Below are 16,216 nucleotides of genomic sequence, written 5' to 3' on the forward strand. Positions count from 1 at the left end.
ACAACGGTCTAAACTCAGTTTATTCACATCAACTCAAAGGGGTGAGCTGGAGGTTACCTGTGACAAATTCAACTAATGTTGTTGTGTTTTTAAACCCAGAAGGTATTTCAAAAAGGGACTATGTACCCAAAACGACCTCTACACCCATTCCACACAGACTCTTGGATGACATCTAGAATCAGAACTGAGATTTTCTAACTCTCCCTTTACATTTAGGAGAGGCAACTGCACGCATGCACGCACACACACACACACACACACACACACACACACACACACACACACACACACACACACACACACACACACACACACACACACACACACACACACACACACACACACACACACACACACACACAGGTAGAGTTGTCATCTGGCGAGAAGCAAAACAGCTTGACTGTTTCCTCAGGGTATACCCCTTCTACCACCCTTCTCTCTTATCCTCCCTCAGCCCTCATCGTTGGTTTGTGAATAGCAAAAATAACAGGGGCTGAGGCCTCAGTTCAATATGTCCTCATTCATATCTAACTGGGTCAGAGTCAAGGGAATCAATGATGGATATGGTGCCTGATTTCATGGCATAATTACTACTGCATTAAGTACAGTCAAGATTGGACATATTCTTTCACCATTAAGATTCCATCCTATAGTCTTTCACTATTATGATTCCATCCTATAGAAGTGTGCTCCAGAACAATCAATCTTTTGAGAGGAAACTAGTCAATGGAGAGCTCAATGCAATCTATTGAACAGATCAATGACTAGCTAATGAAATGTCATAGTAATATCATACGGCTGTAACTGGAACTCTGTGTGCCCTTGCATATAAAATAGATACCCTATACCATGAAGACATTATAAGAATATGCCCATCCATCAGAATGGAAAAAGTCAAGGACACCAAGAGTACCTGTTCTCTGATATACAGCCTACATGTCAGAGACAAAATTGTGTCTGAAGCCAACCCTCCTGATGACAAGAGATCCCTCAGCCTGTCCTCCTGCCCTCCAAAACCACCCATGCAACACTGAGGGGCGTGCCGACAAAGCTGATCAAATCAAGGACATGTGTCTCGTTATGACTGCGGCGAGTGGCTGGGTAGCTGGCATCCGCAGCGCAGCAAGACATTTTATGGCCTACAGGACTAGGGCCCTGTGTGGATTAGACGGTGGTCTGATAAATGAGCCAGTCAGCTCAGAGCAGACAGACAGCAATGGAGCATTCAGAGGAGAAAATGAGATCTCTCATAATACAATCAAAATCACACCCTGCAGGGAAATTAATCTGTAGAGTTTTGTATTAAACCTGTTTCATCTCAGAGGATACTGTGACATTGATTCTAGTTGAGTTAATAAAGCTATTGTAATGAAAGGTTAAGGTAAAGGTTATTATAAACTGGGTGGTTTGAGCACTGAATGCTGATTGGCTGACAGCCGTGGTATATCAAACCATATACCACGAGTATGACAAAACAGTTATTTTTAATGATCTAATTACATTGGTAACCAGTTTATAATAGCAGTAACGCACCTTGGGGTTTGTGGTATATGGCCAATATATGACGGCTAAGGGCTGTGTCCAGGCACTCCGCGATGCGTCGTGGTTAAAAACAGCCCTTATCTGTGGTATATTGGCCATATACCACACCCCCTCGTGCCTTATTGCTTAAATATACCATGCTGCTGACTGTAGCGTGATAAAGGAAATGGACAAAACTAAAACACGTTTAAATTTCCCATCACAAAGGCCTTTATTGCCGTTGTTTCAATAAAATATAGGCTACATTACAAACTCACCATAAAAATAACAGGGGTACTTCTGCCGTGCATGCAAACAGCCAGAATACAGTGATAAACATTAGCTCCAAACAATACATCAGACACCAAGACACATCAACACAGACAGATGATGGATTGCAGTACTAAGGTTTGCATAGGTTCAAAAGAAGAATACTGATAACTATATAGGTCAAACCAATGGAAATTCACTTCCTCCACTCCACATATGAGTAAAATGAACTTGAATTAAACTATTTCAGATGTATAACATTTCACAGTGAGAGAGAAAGCTGTGTATCAAACATGATGGGGATGGAGAACATCTTGGTTAGTAGCAATTCACAGGAATACATGTAAAGTCAGAAGAGACATACCAAACCAAACCATGCCTCTTTTCCTAGCTTTCATACTCAAAGTGCACTATGCACTTTGAGTAGCTCAATATTACAATCATTAGTCACTCCTTTCAGATGTTTCAGATACTCCAAAGTGTATGTTGTCTTTAGTGGCATGCATGCAACTCTTTAGGCTAAAGATTCCCTCAGCTTAGTCCCAGTACATACTATCCAGTATGATTTGACTGCTCGAGACTGTTAGCACATGTTGATCAACCTACCATAACATCCCTTCACAGCTTAGACCTCTTATGTGTTCATTTCAGTATGAACTTTAAACATAAGGCAATGGAACCATCTTTAGTTACACCTTATACAATAACCCTATCATTCCTGGGACCCCGCCCGCATTTTGGCATAAGGTTCAGTGGCGTACCGCAGTTTTAAAGGACATTTCCTGAAATTCTATTTTGTTCAGATTGTTTTTAGTTTACTTTCTAGTTCTGAGTTGGGTATCCATCCACCTCTTGCAATCCTGTTTTTGAAATGCTATTATACGACATAATATGATAGCAGAAAGACATTCAATATGTGACACATAAAAACAGATAAACATCAGCGAGTGATCATAAAATGTGGTTATATTTCCCTATATTGGATCCCTCCAATTTACTGGTATCACTCCACGGCGGAGGGATACATCCGAGGTGAGGATTTACAGATTTACTCCTGTGTACACCTGTGTCACGGCTGGGGTCCGCCCCTATATATAGACCCCATGGCCGCGACAAGTTCTCTTTCATTTTCTTGGTGGACGTCCGTATGGTTTGAGGTACAAACTTTCTGAAGTTTGCTTGGTAAGTCACTGGTAAGTGTAATATCTTGCGTGGAAGTATACTCACTGGCAGTTTGCAGCCTGGAGCAGCTGGCCACATGGCCAGCCCCTCCTCTTGAGTGCTCCACTTGCTGCGCACGGGTGATCTGTATCTTCCGCCCGCGGTTTGTCGTGCTTGTGTTTTGTTAGCTTTACACAAGACTCCATGGCCCTGCGGTCTTTCCTTCCACATCTGAAAGGAAGACATGTTCTCACCAATGTCTAAATTGGTGAGAACGGACAACACCACATTGGTGGCTTACATCAACCATCAGGGTGGACTGAGGTCCCACCGGTTCAATCTTATAGCATGGGAGCTCTGGGCTGTCTAGCATCTCTACGTGCAGCGCATGTACCTAACATCCTGAGTGTGTCAGTGCATATGCTCTCGAGGGAGGGTCCGTCATCTTGGGACTGGAGCCTACATCCCCAGGTGGTGCAGCACCTGTGGGACAAGTTCGGGACGGTGCAGGTGGACCTGTTTGCCTCCCTGGACAATGCACACTGCCCCCTGTGGTACTCCATGTCGGAGCCACCAGGGCCTCTGGGCTTGGATGCTCTGGCTCACGATTGGCCAAGGCTGGAGCTTACGCATTCCCCCCTTTTCCCCTGATCCAGGCTGTGCTGGACAGGACCAGGATGGCAGAGCATCGTCTGCTTCTGGTGGCCCCATACTGGCCCAGATGACCCTGGTTTAGCCTTCTCCTGTCTCTGTTGTCTGGGACACCTTGGCAACTTCCCCTGAGACCGGACCTGCTGTCTCAGGCCGGGGGAACTCTGTGGCATCCGAGGCCGCACCGCCTCAGTCTGTGGGCTTGGCCACTAAACGGCACCAATGATCCATGTTAGGACTACAGGAGGGTGTAATGAACACCATGCAGAGCGCAAGGGCGCCGGCTACAACCGCAGCATACCAGTTGCACTGGCGGATGTTCTGCTCTTGGCGCACTGGTATTGAGGTTGTGCCCGAGTCATGCGGGGTGCAGTATGTCCTCCAATACCTGCAGTCTCGATTGGATGAGGGCTTGGCAGCCTCTACACTGAGTGGGTATGTAGCCGCTATATCTGCCTGCCATGTGGGGTGGATGGACAGGCCAGTGGGGCGCAATACCTTGGTCTCCAGGTTTATGAAGGGTGTTCGTCGCCTGCGTCCAGCTAGGACCCGCTCAATGGCGAGCTGGGATCTGGATGTGGTCTTGGCAGCTTTGGCAAAGCCGCCTTTCGAACCGTTGGAGTCTGCCTCTCTGAAACACCTCTTTATGAAGGTGGCTTTCTTGAAGAGGTGTGAGCTCCATGCTCTTTCGGTAAGTTCTAAGTGCTACCGGATGGACCCCGGGGGGAGGAGTATATCTCTCTGCCCCAACCCTTCATTCCCCCTGAAGGTTCTGTCAGACAGCCATGTGAACACCCTTTTTATCCTGTCTGCTTACGGCCCCCCCGGCAGTGGTGGGGGAGTCTGGGCCTCCCTCTGGCATGCTGTGCACTGGTTGCCTATGTGGAGGGAACATGGTCAGTGAGAACAACAGACCAGCTCTTTGTCTGCTATGGTGAGAGAGTCCCGGGGGCTGGGCAATCAAAGCAGAGGCTCTCTCACTGGATCGTGGACACGATTACGACAGCATACCGCCTGGCTGGCATGCCAGTGCTGGGATCTGTGGTAGCACATTCAACACGAGGTGTGGCTGCGTCCTGGGCTCTACTGAGAGCCCCTCGCTGAGATCTGTGTTACGGCCAGCTGGGCTTCTTCTTGCACATTTGCTAGGTACTATCGGGTAAATGTGGCACCTCCTTCTGCGGTTGGTTCAACGGTCCTGGGCGTCGCCTCCCCTTCCGGGGACAGGGCCGGGACCCCGTTCCACATTTACGGCCCCTGCGTCTCGGTCCCGCACTGGGACTTCGCCGCTGGCTGGCCATGTCCCTCTAGCACTGACTAATCTGGTATATGTATAGCAATATATTGGAGTGATCCAATATAGTGAAACATAACGAAGGTTACGTATGTAACCACGGTTATGTGAGCTATATGGATCATTCCAATCCTCTACGGTGCTAGAGGCGCCTCAAAAATGATGTAGAGAAGGTGTCGCGGCCATGGGGTCTATAAATAGGGGCGGACCCCAGCTGTGACACAGGTGTACACGGGAGTAAATCTGTAAATCGTCACCTCGGATGTATCCCTCCGGCGCAGAGTGATACAATATATTGGAGTGATTCATATAGCTCACATTGTGTTAACAAACCCTATGCTGTCTGTTTCTGGAAGCCTTTCATCCTTCCCCTATAAAACATCTTTACCTCCATCACATATTCACAAAGTGAAATGTTTTGATTGAAACAATTCATGATTGAAATCATACTGTACTACATGTACACTTATTGAGATAATATTTACAGTTAACAGAAATCATAAGCACAAAGCTACATGAGGAAAAATACCCATTATATTTAATCAGATTTAAGAACATAAAACAATCTATGACAAGGCGTGACATCTTGTTGACCACAGTAGTCTTTGTGGAGATACAGCTGCCGTGTGTGGAACTCACTGACTGCACAGACTAGCATGCTTCTGAACACAGTGAGGCCAACCAGTGTCAACCAATGGTCATGTCTCAACTCAAGAGTGGGCTGCACAATTAATCGAATTCACATCAAAATCACATATTGACATGTGCAATATCCATATCGTAAAAGATCCATATCATAAGCAATATTTTTGAAACGCATCTCAGCCTTGAGTAACTTTAGGTTTTAGAGTTAACTCCGTTTTTTTCTCCTCTTGCGGCTGCTTCGCACACACACTAAGCCTCGCCCCCTGTCACTCAAGCAGCGCAGTTCCTCCCCCTCGCTGTTAGATGATTGACTATACATGTGCATGTTGTTCCGTCAGGTCAATGCAGTCAACAAATTGTTCCAAACAAGAACGATGCTGCTTTCCACTTAGCTATAATTCAGTCTATTTCTATAATTCCAACAGTTCACCCAAATATTTTGATATTTATCGCACGTCAAATTGCAATAACCATATTTGTTAAAAATAAAAATCGCTATTACATTTGTTTGCCCATATCGTGCAGCCCTAGAGGTCGGTTGATGTCATGGTGGACGTGAGACCATGAGTGAGGTTATTTTGGTCCAACCAGGCTCTACAGATTTCCCATGGAGATATTAGAAAGAGCCAACCGCTGGACTCTGGAAACCAAACAACTCTGCTATAAGCCAAACAACTCTGCTAAATTGTTTGAGTCATTTGGACATGCTCAGTGGTCACATGAGTAGTCTATTTTCCATTTTCAATCTCAAGGGTTGAATTATCTGACCAAGCTCCCTCCAAGTCCTGGATCATGTAAAGACAGGCTTTTCTTACTGACCACCATAGCCAGTCAACAGTAACTAACTATATTATATAACTACATCTGTTAGTCTCAGAGATGCATTCCATTTTCTAAACAGATACATCTCCAAGTTGCTGATCTCTCAGAGGCGTCCTACTCAAAACAAAATATTGATACATTCCAAGCATTCATGTCATAGAAAACTCCCACAAATTATAACAACCCAAATAAATACAAACTCGAATGTAAACATGCTGTACATCCAGTACACATGTAGACAAACCGTTTGTGTAATGTGGGCTGTTGCGTTACATAACCTAAGTTTAGTTTGACATCCATCCATAATGAGGTCACTCACCTCATGTCAGGGGTGTCAAATACAACCAGGTGAGAGGAGTTCCTTACTAATTGTTGACCTAAATTCATCAATCAAGTACAAGGGTGGAGCAAAAACCCGCCGACACTCGGCCCTCAGTGGAAGGAGTTTGACACATGCATTATGTGATGCCAATGTGTCAACAAATGATATTAGCATGAAGCACCAGTGCAATAGCATCAACTGTACAATATGTAGTCCTACCAAACAAACACGGCTCTTTTCTATATCATCAGCCAAGTCTAACATTACAACTTTGAAATCAGTAAAAGTAGTTTAGATGCTGTCATCACCATAGTCCTACTGTAAAATACAACATTGCACAGTGGAAGTTATTTACAAAATACTGACAATGAAATGCTACTGTTTTACTGGACTGGATGTGTTTTAAAAATGGCGTGAGTTTGACTATTTTGGTTCTACTGTACTTCATAAAAAAATAATGTTTTGTTTTGTTCAACCTGAATAAAAGGAGAGAAACCTGGAATTTTTGGAAGATCGTCAGGTCCGCACTCTAGAAACGATCTGAGGTAAATGTATAATTTTCCACAGGAACAGTTGCATTTCAGGTCCAACAAGGAACAGAAACAAAAGTCTAACAGTATCTGTCTCTGTAATTTATCATTGTGTAATAACAGTTATAAAATGGAGTGATATGCCTGTGGATTTTGTCATTAAAGCTCAACCTTGAAGAAGGTAGAGATACTGTATGGGTGAGGCAGTGGTGACTGACTCTGCAGTGGACCTTAGGGTTAGAGCTATCCTCAACTATTGTTTACAAGACACCTGGTGAATTATTGTGACTGGTTGAGATCAAGAGTGTCACAACAGGAATGTTGTAAAATATCACCTGTCAGATACATGCAGGCTGCACTGCAGAGAAAGATCTAGCATAAGATCCTGTACAAAATGTTCTGTACAATAGTTTTTTGGTTGTCAAATATACATGTCCTCTAGTTTAAAATAATGCATATAGCATATGCAATTTGGCATTTGAGAGTGGTAAAGATCCACATATTATTATGTAACATGTTTGGGGTCATACCAGAGCATCCTAATAGGCTAGCCTACTGCTAGACTGTAGGGCTCCACTCTGACACAGTCTACTCTCCTGCTATTGGTTACCATCCTCTGGAGAAAACATTCTGGTGCATTTATAACCAGCGAACAAGGCTCGTGGGATGATTTCCTTTTTCTAACATCATCTCGTGGAGCAGTGCTATAGAGAGGGTTTAAACATTTCCCCAACATTGAAATATTCATGTTCAAATAGTTATAAAACTGAATACACCCAATATTGATCAAGATAAAAGCACAGCAGCGTTCCCCTTTAGTTATAAGGCAGATCCAAGAAGATGAAAAGATGAGGAATTGGTAAAACAAATGACAATTTGATATTTCCTTTGTTGATCCAGTGCGAATATTGTTGTGACTGAGCTTCGGCCTGCCCCATCCGCTTGAGTTTTCAGAGGAGAGAATCGGATTGAAATCCGGCATGACGGGTACACAGGGGGATGCACGTGAGCACAGTCCCATGCTATCGGAAATAAACAGAGAGAAGACTGTCTTAGTGTTTTTCAGAACCATTTTCCTCCGTTTTGTATAAGCAGTCGTTGACAGTTAAGACATCGCACAAGGTGTTTAATGAAATAGTCCAAAGTGGGGATTGAAGAGAGCATCGCTGCGTTTTAGAGAGGGACAAATGGGGTATATTCCTGGCACGTTTTCAATGGCACATGTCCCTGCATTACATAAGAATATAGTCGTGCCACACCAAAGGGCACAGGACTACAAAGTCCCCAACACCAAGGCTAATTATCATACAGCAGATTTACCTCTCACGGTGGACACCTAATGAAGGGCTTGTCTTTCAATTCAGTCAAATCTGTCAAACATAATGACATGAAACAAAATCAATGTGACGGTGGTGAAAAAAACAATGTAAAAAATGACTGAGTGTACAGCTGGACACGGCGGTTGGACCATTAACACAATGTGTAGAGGCTATAGCCTATGGTAGCCCTTTTCTTTATTATGGTAAAGCCGTGCCCGTTGTGAGATTGCGTGCTTTACACACACAGTGCGCCGGTGAGAACGCCAAGGACGCATGCAGGTTAGATGAAGTGAATCCAGCCATCCTCCCACTCACGGGGTGGGGAAATCTTAAACCTGTGGCGTCGCACTTTGTAGTTGACCCCGTTATTATTGTCCCAATACTCATCTCCACCAACGCAGTATCTAATGGCAAACTGGAATGTGCCTCCGCTCTCCAGAAACGTTGTTGGGGTGATTATCTTAAAGGAGAATTTGTCTGTCACACCGTCGCTTGATTCTGGGATATATGATGCCAGACTGTCCATGAAGGTTATCCAGTTGTTGATTGAGAACCTCAAATAGACACTTTTCTCGAAAGCCATGTTCAAAACCCGCACGACGCCCGACAGAGTGAACTCGTCGGCTTCAGCACACTCCAACAACACTCCCACTTCTTTCACTTTCTCAGTAAAGCCTGGCAGGGTCCCGGGGTTCTTGAATTGCAGCTCCATAAAACTTGACTGGTTGGTCGGTGCCCTGGGGAACTTGTCAAAGGGGTTCAGATGGAGGGGACCCCTGTCGAATCTGGCCATTATGCGCTCCGGCACATCGGGCATGTCTGTGTCATTGAAGTGCTTCACAGAGGTGAGTTCCAGACCCAGAGAGTCGGCGAAACGGACCTTTTTCTGGCTGCAGGGACTCCGGCTGCGGGAGATCTCAAGCTTCGCTCTCTCTATGGGGGTCGGCAGAGACTTGCACCTCCGGCGCAGGTTCGGACTCTGCGGCGGTTTGAGGAAGGATTCCCGGCCTCTTGGTCTCTCATCCACCACATGGTGCATCTCGATGGGCTCGCTTGTTCCGTTCAGCTCCATCCCCTCTTCGTCTTCTAGTCTCGGGTCTGCTGTCAAGCTCCCGAACAACCCAGCTATGCAGCTGTAGTTCCTCGGGAGGCAGTTCTTGGGAGGCAGCATGACCACAACAGAACGCACAGCCTCGGTTTCCATAAAGCGGGAGAGTCGCTTGTCTTTGGTCGAAGTGGTCGTGATCAGAGGCACTGAGAAAGGAACACGCCGTCAGGTGTCAGATATAAACACACGGATAGGCGCCGTAGTACCACGTCAGACTGTGACACTGCGCATTTCTGAACCAATAAGCCAAGCTTCTGCAAGTGCAGCTAGAACAACGCACCACAAATAACAGACATGCCTACCTAACGTCATTTTAGATTTCATTCACAGGCATACAAATTCGTTCATTATTAAAGAATATGAAATATGGGATTCCCTTATCTTTGTGCGCGTTTCCAGCAGCATGTCCCAGTCAAGGTGTGTGTGTGGCTGAGCTTTTTATTTATTTAACCTTTATTTAACTAGGCAAGTCAGTTAAGAACACATTCTTATTTACAATGACGGCCTACCAAAAGGCCTTTGGCGGGGACGGGGCCTGGGATTATTTAAAAAGTAAATAAATACAATATAAGAAAACAACATAGCAAGGCAGAAACACATGACAACACAACATGGTAGCAACACAACATAGTAGCAGCACAAAACATGGTACAAACATTATTGGGCACAGTCAACAGCACAAATGTCAAGGAGGTAGAGACAACAATTCAGCATACAAAACAGCCACAGTGCACATAAAATTGCACAGAGCTAGGGGGAACCAGTGAGAGGCATGACATTACAGTCTTAAGGTTTGTGCCTGGCTGGACCACGACGTGCTGAATAGCACGTCTCATTTCTTGCCTGACGACTCATCCTGAATTTAATTCCGCTGCTATACCGATTGCTTCACAGAGAAGAAACGTTAGTGGGCGTGGCGTTTGGCCGGAGCGATGTGGATGGGCAGCTAGGCAATCTCATTTCGGCCATGAGCTATAAACACACAACTTCCTTTATCCGTTTTTTTTTATACCGAAACAGAGGTGGGTGGCCACTTTGTTATTGTTTCAACAAGGACTCTAGCTTTGAGAGTATATTCTAGATACCTGTAAATAATTTACATAATGTAAAATTGTAGGCCTATGTAAAGGACGTCACGCCGCTTGCGAGTACCACCGCCACCGAGAAGCGACAGTCGATGCCACTCGAAAAGCTAACTATTCGCTGGCGCAAGTGGGGACAGTTCAGGCTGAGGAGTTTCATACATCGCCATGTGCTACACCTACTGTAGCCAAGATATGAAGCATTGGCCAATCTGAATCAGTGCTTGACTTGGGTAGGAGCTCCATCACCTCAAATGTTTTACTGCTTGAGCTCCTGTTAATATTATAGAATGTTAGCTCAAAAGTGTCGTGGAGCTCCCGCACCTAAATATTAACAGTACTGCCACCTAAATGAGTACCGGAACCTATTTCAATCTAAGTCAAGCACTGATCTGAATCAAATTAACATAGGCCCATGCCCACTATTTTATAGCCTTACGTTATAGTATGCATATTTTAATACTGTTATAATGGGCTATTTGAGATTATATTGTATATGACATCTTACTATAGATTACAGAAATGTTAGGGTTTGTCTTAATTATAGATATTGAATGAAATAGTCAGCAACATAGTGGACACACCATGCTGTAAATCACGAATTGTAACAAGCAGCAAATCCAGGTCTAGAAATTGTTACATTTTCTTAGATAACATGGAAATTAGCAACAACCTGTCAACTGCAATTTGTTTTCTCACGCCCCCTACCATTTTCCCTCTACATTTCCACCACGTCACTTCTGAGCGCCCTGTTGTAGCGGAGTTGTCATGGCAACGACGTTCTATCTCCACTCCAAACACTTCGTGGGCCAAGCACGTCTTTGACTTTGTTTGGGGTTGTCTCCTGATAGCTGCAAAACTGTAATAAATATTTGATGACTATTCTATGTTACTGCCTATTAAGTTGAATGTAAAACCCCCAGGGAGCAAATGCTTGTATGGTATTGCTGAGGAAAATGTCGAACTCGACCCCTTTAATGGTAAGTTGTCTCTTTTACAGCCTTGCTTATGGCTTCAGCTAACGTTAGATCAAGTTTCCTACTTAAGTTGCCAGTGTTTACCTAACGTTAACGTTAGTAGATAGGGAGAAATGTAAGGTTATCTTGCTAGCTAGCGAGAATGTTTGAATAATTTTAATGGACAGGTTTTGTAAACAGGGTTAACAAGTTTGTTAACACTGAGTTAACATGTCATAAAGTTGACGTCAAAGGCTACATGTCTTCAGATATCTTACAAATAGTTTTGCAACGCTTACAATTAATTATAGGTTGCTTGCTGTTTGTGTACATTTATCTCCACTCTTACCAACGAGCCTACATGATGAGTGCCTAATTAGAGATGTTTTTTCACTCTCAACAGATTTCACCCTGAAAGGCTCATCTTAGAATGGACAAATTCAAGGAATGGGATCAGGCGCCTGTAGAAGTGGCTGAAGACAGAAGTGTGGCAGTCGAGTACACAGGATGGGACCAGAGTTGCCAACTACCCAACAGGGGCCATGTCGATGCCCTTTTGGATATCAGCGATGATACCTCATCCAAAGAGCAGGAGCCATTTGAGTTTCTCTGTCTCTCCGGATGGGAGGAAGCTGTGAGTAATACACTGCGGTTACTCTTTTATTTTTGGCTAGATTGTGAATGATATTCAGCCAGTGTCACATTATTACGTAGGCACCAGATACACACTTCAATTTCATGTGAGTTAAGACAAAGTGAAACAGTGTTAGTATGTTTATTCACTGTTTATAACTACATTCAATCTCAGAAATCATCTTAAAAGGTGAAACTTAATTTTCTCTTAATTGCGATACACTGATTAAAATGTAATTACGTTTCCCTTAATGCTGTTGTGTTTGTTGTTGAGACAGATCCGGGGCTGGGGCAGAACTACTCCACTTGGCTGCCTGGTTCAGACCCAGAGGAGAGGAAAGAGGGTCAAGACTGGAGACACAGACCACCACTGCCACCTGTGTGTGGACCTCGTGAAGCTCTCGGACCCCCCTGACTCTGAATTCAGCTTAACCCACTCCCCTGAGTCCTTCTGGGATTCCACCGTGGACCCATGGGAGAAACCCCCCCCCACAACCCTGGGAGACTTCCTGAACAGACCCTACAGTCAAACCTCTAGCATCTCTTCAGAGGAGTCCCCACCAGAGTCCTTCAGGGACCTTCAGAAAGCCACACAGCAACTGACACTCCGAGACAAGATGGTAGAGGACAAGGCTGAGGTGTGTGAGATCAGTGACTCACTGCTGGGCTCGGCCCCCTCCCAGGGTCACCACCACTCAGCCTCAGAGTGTCCCATGACGCTGATCATCAACAGCTTCGCCGTCCTACCGCCCGTGAAGACCTCCCAGCCCAGACACCCTAAGGTCACCAGCCAGCTCCGGAGGGGGGACGCTGGACCGGGACGCAGCGCCTCAGACGGGGAGACCGCAGCGGCTGGGTCAGACGGTGTCACACCTGCCTGGGAGAGTGGAGGAGGTGTGGAGAGCCAGCAGAGCCACCACCTGTTGTCTGCTTTCAGCATCCCCATCCTCAAGAGATGTGACATGCCCCTCAGCACACTGTCAGATCCTCTACCCCGCGCCACCTACCCCCTGGACAGACACCTCAGACAGGATCCCCGGACCAGCAGTGCTCATAGACTCTACTTTGGACTGAAGACCAAGAGCCTGAAGCGTGCAGAGCCCCAACTGCCCATTCTGTTTGGAACCAGGGTGCCCATCCCAGCCTCTGCACAGAGACTACTCTGAACAGAGACTGTTACTTTGCACTCCATACTCTCTCCCAACCCAAAAGCTCAGCCTTTGTGGGTTTGTGATTAAAAAGACAATTTCTGTGAAATGTCTTCATATTTTTTGTATGACACTGATGACTGTATAAAAAAAAAAAGCTGTGACGAATTCAACTTGGTCGTATTAAACTACATGGAATTGGCATATGAGTTTCCAGATTCGTTAGTTCTATGTGATTTATAGGCTATACTACCTCAGCCTCATCGTATAACCAGTTTATTAATGCGTTACATGAGTATCAAAAGATAGAATTTGGTCCATCATCACTGTGATAATATGCCATCAATCTAGCATCAGCAATGCAAAGTAGTCCAGATTGCTAGAATACATTGTGTAGACATGGTATGCTAATTTGTTACCACTGATTATTCAGAGTGAAATTATTTAACTGTTACATGAGCCTTCCTTAATTACAAACACTCCACGCACCTGGACATGAGTGAATCATTTTAAATGGAGTGATAAATGTATTTATGCATGTATGATTTCAGTCCAACATTTTGCATGAGCTTCTATTGTGGTGCTCACACTTGAGCTTTTAGTTTCTCAGCAACTATGCTACCTACTCTACAATGCTGAGGTCTAGGTCGGTTTCTTGGATTCCTGAATGTTAAACTGCAGACATTCTTAAGTCAGAACTCATTAAGACAAAACATGATCTGAGCCATTGCCAAAGCATGCTAGTGCACTCTAATAGAATGAGCAGTCAGTGATTGTAGTGTTCCAACCCATGTGAAGATGTCTGTGGTAGCCTATTGAATTACATGCTAGAAGTGAACCACACTGTGATTCTGAGGGGCTGTGACAGCATAGGTGTGTGGGCGGAGGGATTAGTATCGTATTCCAAATGATTTACACAATTACAATATTGTATTCAAACGGACTGAGCATAATACATGTACATAGTAAACTAACTTGTACTGCCACACAACCCAGGTGAAAACTGACTGACATTTACTGAAAAAGAGCACATTGAGTGTGTACAATATTGAGTATGGTGTTGTAACTCAAAAGTAGTGTGTGCTTTAACCAGTAACAAAATATTTGACTTGGCTTTATACAGCACTGTATTACTGTCCTTTGATTTGAACTGAAACGAAGCTCGTACAAACAACCAGCTACTACATCAACTCAAACAATCAACCCTTTTTGAACAGTTTTTTTATTTAGCATCTACTGAATAGCATCAACAACCAAACAAATAGCGAGACGCAACCTTTATCGACCTTCTACACATTCAGGCAACTGAAATACAACAGATAATGCTGCAAACAGAAAAGCAACTGAAATAAATTATATTGGCACCAAAGACTGCATGCACTCCCTACTGAGAAAAACCAAAGCGCTGAGTTGACATCCCCATGTAGCATGGTTAGGATCAATTCCATTTAATTCAGGAAGTACATTGAAATTACAGTTCTCTTCAAAATGAGGAAAATTCAGAATTGGAATTTGGTTTACTTTACTTTCTCAATTGCTTGGAATACAAATGGAATTGACTTCAACCCTGCCATGTAGTCTAATGTACATGTTTTTTAAGCAAGGCAGTTTCTCCCCTCAACGCTATTATAATCAAGTTCAAGAACGCTAAATTAAATATAAGTAGTGTTTTCAGTACAGCACAATACATTGTTATGAAATGTGGTTGAGTATGAAAGTCTGTTATAAACTGGAATGAAACAGTCCTGTTTCGATTACTTTAAGATGCAGTGCAAAAACTAAGCCATGTTGTGTAGTATGGGCACAGTGTCATGTAGGCTACATTCTGCCGTTTCTGGGTACAATTCTTTACATATTGATAGTGTACCACAGTAGGACAAATGCTGCCTTGGAAAAGAATACTGCATTGCATTCTTAGAACATGGATGTATAATACAAAACAGCTTTTTCCAAATACAACTCATAGAAGGCATTCAAACATATTCAACATGCAAATTAAAGACACTCAAGTATTTGAAGTATTCTTCCAATACACCCTCCACAAATAAATATAATGTAAATGTTAAATACATTTTGATCCTGAACTTCTTCCTACCTAATAAATCTGCTTAGAGCATCACTGACCAATGGAAACATAACAAAATACATCATGAAAAAAAACGTGTTTTAAGGCACCAACAGATCGAAATCTAACATGGAGAAATACTCAAAACTTGGAGCTATTTTTATTGAATGTGAACTTCACAAAAGGTCTCAACAGATGTCTGTTTCTTGAAATTTGAATGGGATGCATGTGCAAATGAGGTAAAATATTGTAATGATACCAACAGCTAGCGTTGACTAATATGGTAGACTTTAGAGTATAGTTCAAGAAAATGTTGATAGAAATTGTAATATTTCATCAGTTTATGTTCAGTAACATTTAGTGGGGTCGTTATACAGTACCTTCAGAAAGTATTCACACCCATTGCCTTTCCCCCCCCAAAAAAATTGTGTTACAGCCTGAATTTAAACTTAATTCAATTAAGATTTGTTTTGTCACTGGCCTTATCACAATACCCCATAATGTCAAAGTGGAATTACGTTTTAGGAAATTGTACAAATTAATGTAAAATGAAAAGCTGAAATGGCTGGTGTCAGTAAGTATTCAACACCTTTGTTATGGCAAGCCTAAATAAATTCAGGAGTAAAAATAACAAGTTGCATGGACTCACACTGTGTACACTAAGTGTTTAACATAGTCATAAAAAAAAA

The 16,216-nt window shown here is 43.7% G+C and overlaps 2 protein-coding genes across 3 annotated transcripts; one reads left to right on the forward strand and one right to left on the reverse strand.

Annotated features, from left to right (window-relative positions):
- Positions 1-8,408: 8,408 nt before the first annotated feature.
- Positions 8,409-9,840, reverse strand: LOC139576173 (protein phosphatase 1 regulatory subunit 3E). Its single transcript, XM_071401927.1, has one exon. It carries the CDS (start codon positions 9,737-9,739, stop codon positions 8,816-8,818), a length of 924 nt encoding a protein of 307 aa, XP_071258028.1. The 5' UTR covers positions 9,740-9,840; the 3' UTR covers positions 8,409-8,815.
- Positions 9,841-10,536: 696 nt separating this feature from the next.
- c5h16orf46 (chromosome 5 C16orf46 homolog) lies at positions 10,537-13,666 on the forward strand. Of its 2 annotated transcripts, none has more exons than XM_071401924.1 (4): positions 10,537-10,665; positions 11,649-11,705; positions 12,085-12,315; positions 12,593-13,666. In XM_071401924.1, exons 3-4 carry the CDS (start codon positions 12,112-12,114, stop codon positions 13,478-13,480), a joined length of 1,092 nt encoding a protein of 363 aa, XP_071258025.1. In that variant the 5' UTR covers positions 10,537-10,665; positions 11,649-11,705; positions 12,085-12,111; the 3' UTR covers positions 13,481-13,666. The 2 variants fall into 2 exon arrangements, with proteins under 2 accessions (XP_071258025.1, XP_071258026.1); XM_071401925.1 differs by lacking the exon at positions 10,537-10,665 and adding an exon at positions 10,676-10,958.
- Positions 13,667-16,216: the final 2,550 nt, after the last annotated feature.

The sequence above is a fragment of the Salvelinus alpinus genome, chromosome 5, assembly GCF_045679555.1.
Source record: "Salvelinus alpinus chromosome 5, SLU_Salpinus.1, whole genome shotgun sequence".
Lineage (NCBI taxonomy): Eukaryota > Metazoa > Chordata > Actinopteri > Salmoniformes > Salmonidae > Salvelinus > Salvelinus alpinus.

Excerpts from the sequence above, each read along its gene's own strand:
- LOC139576173 (XM_071401927.1), bottom strand. The coding sequence starts at position 9,739 with ATGGAAACCGAGGCTGTGCGTTCTGTTGTGGTCATGCTGCCTCCCAAG.
- c5h16orf46 (XM_071401924.1), top strand. The coding sequence starts at position 12,112 with ATGGACAAATTCAAGGAATGGGATCAGGCGCCTGTAGAAGTGGCTGAA. Across the intron at positions 12,316-12,592 it reads TCTCCGGATGGGAGGAAGCT|ATCCGGGGCTGGGGCAGAAC; the intron begins GTGAGTAATACA and ends TTGTTGAGACAG.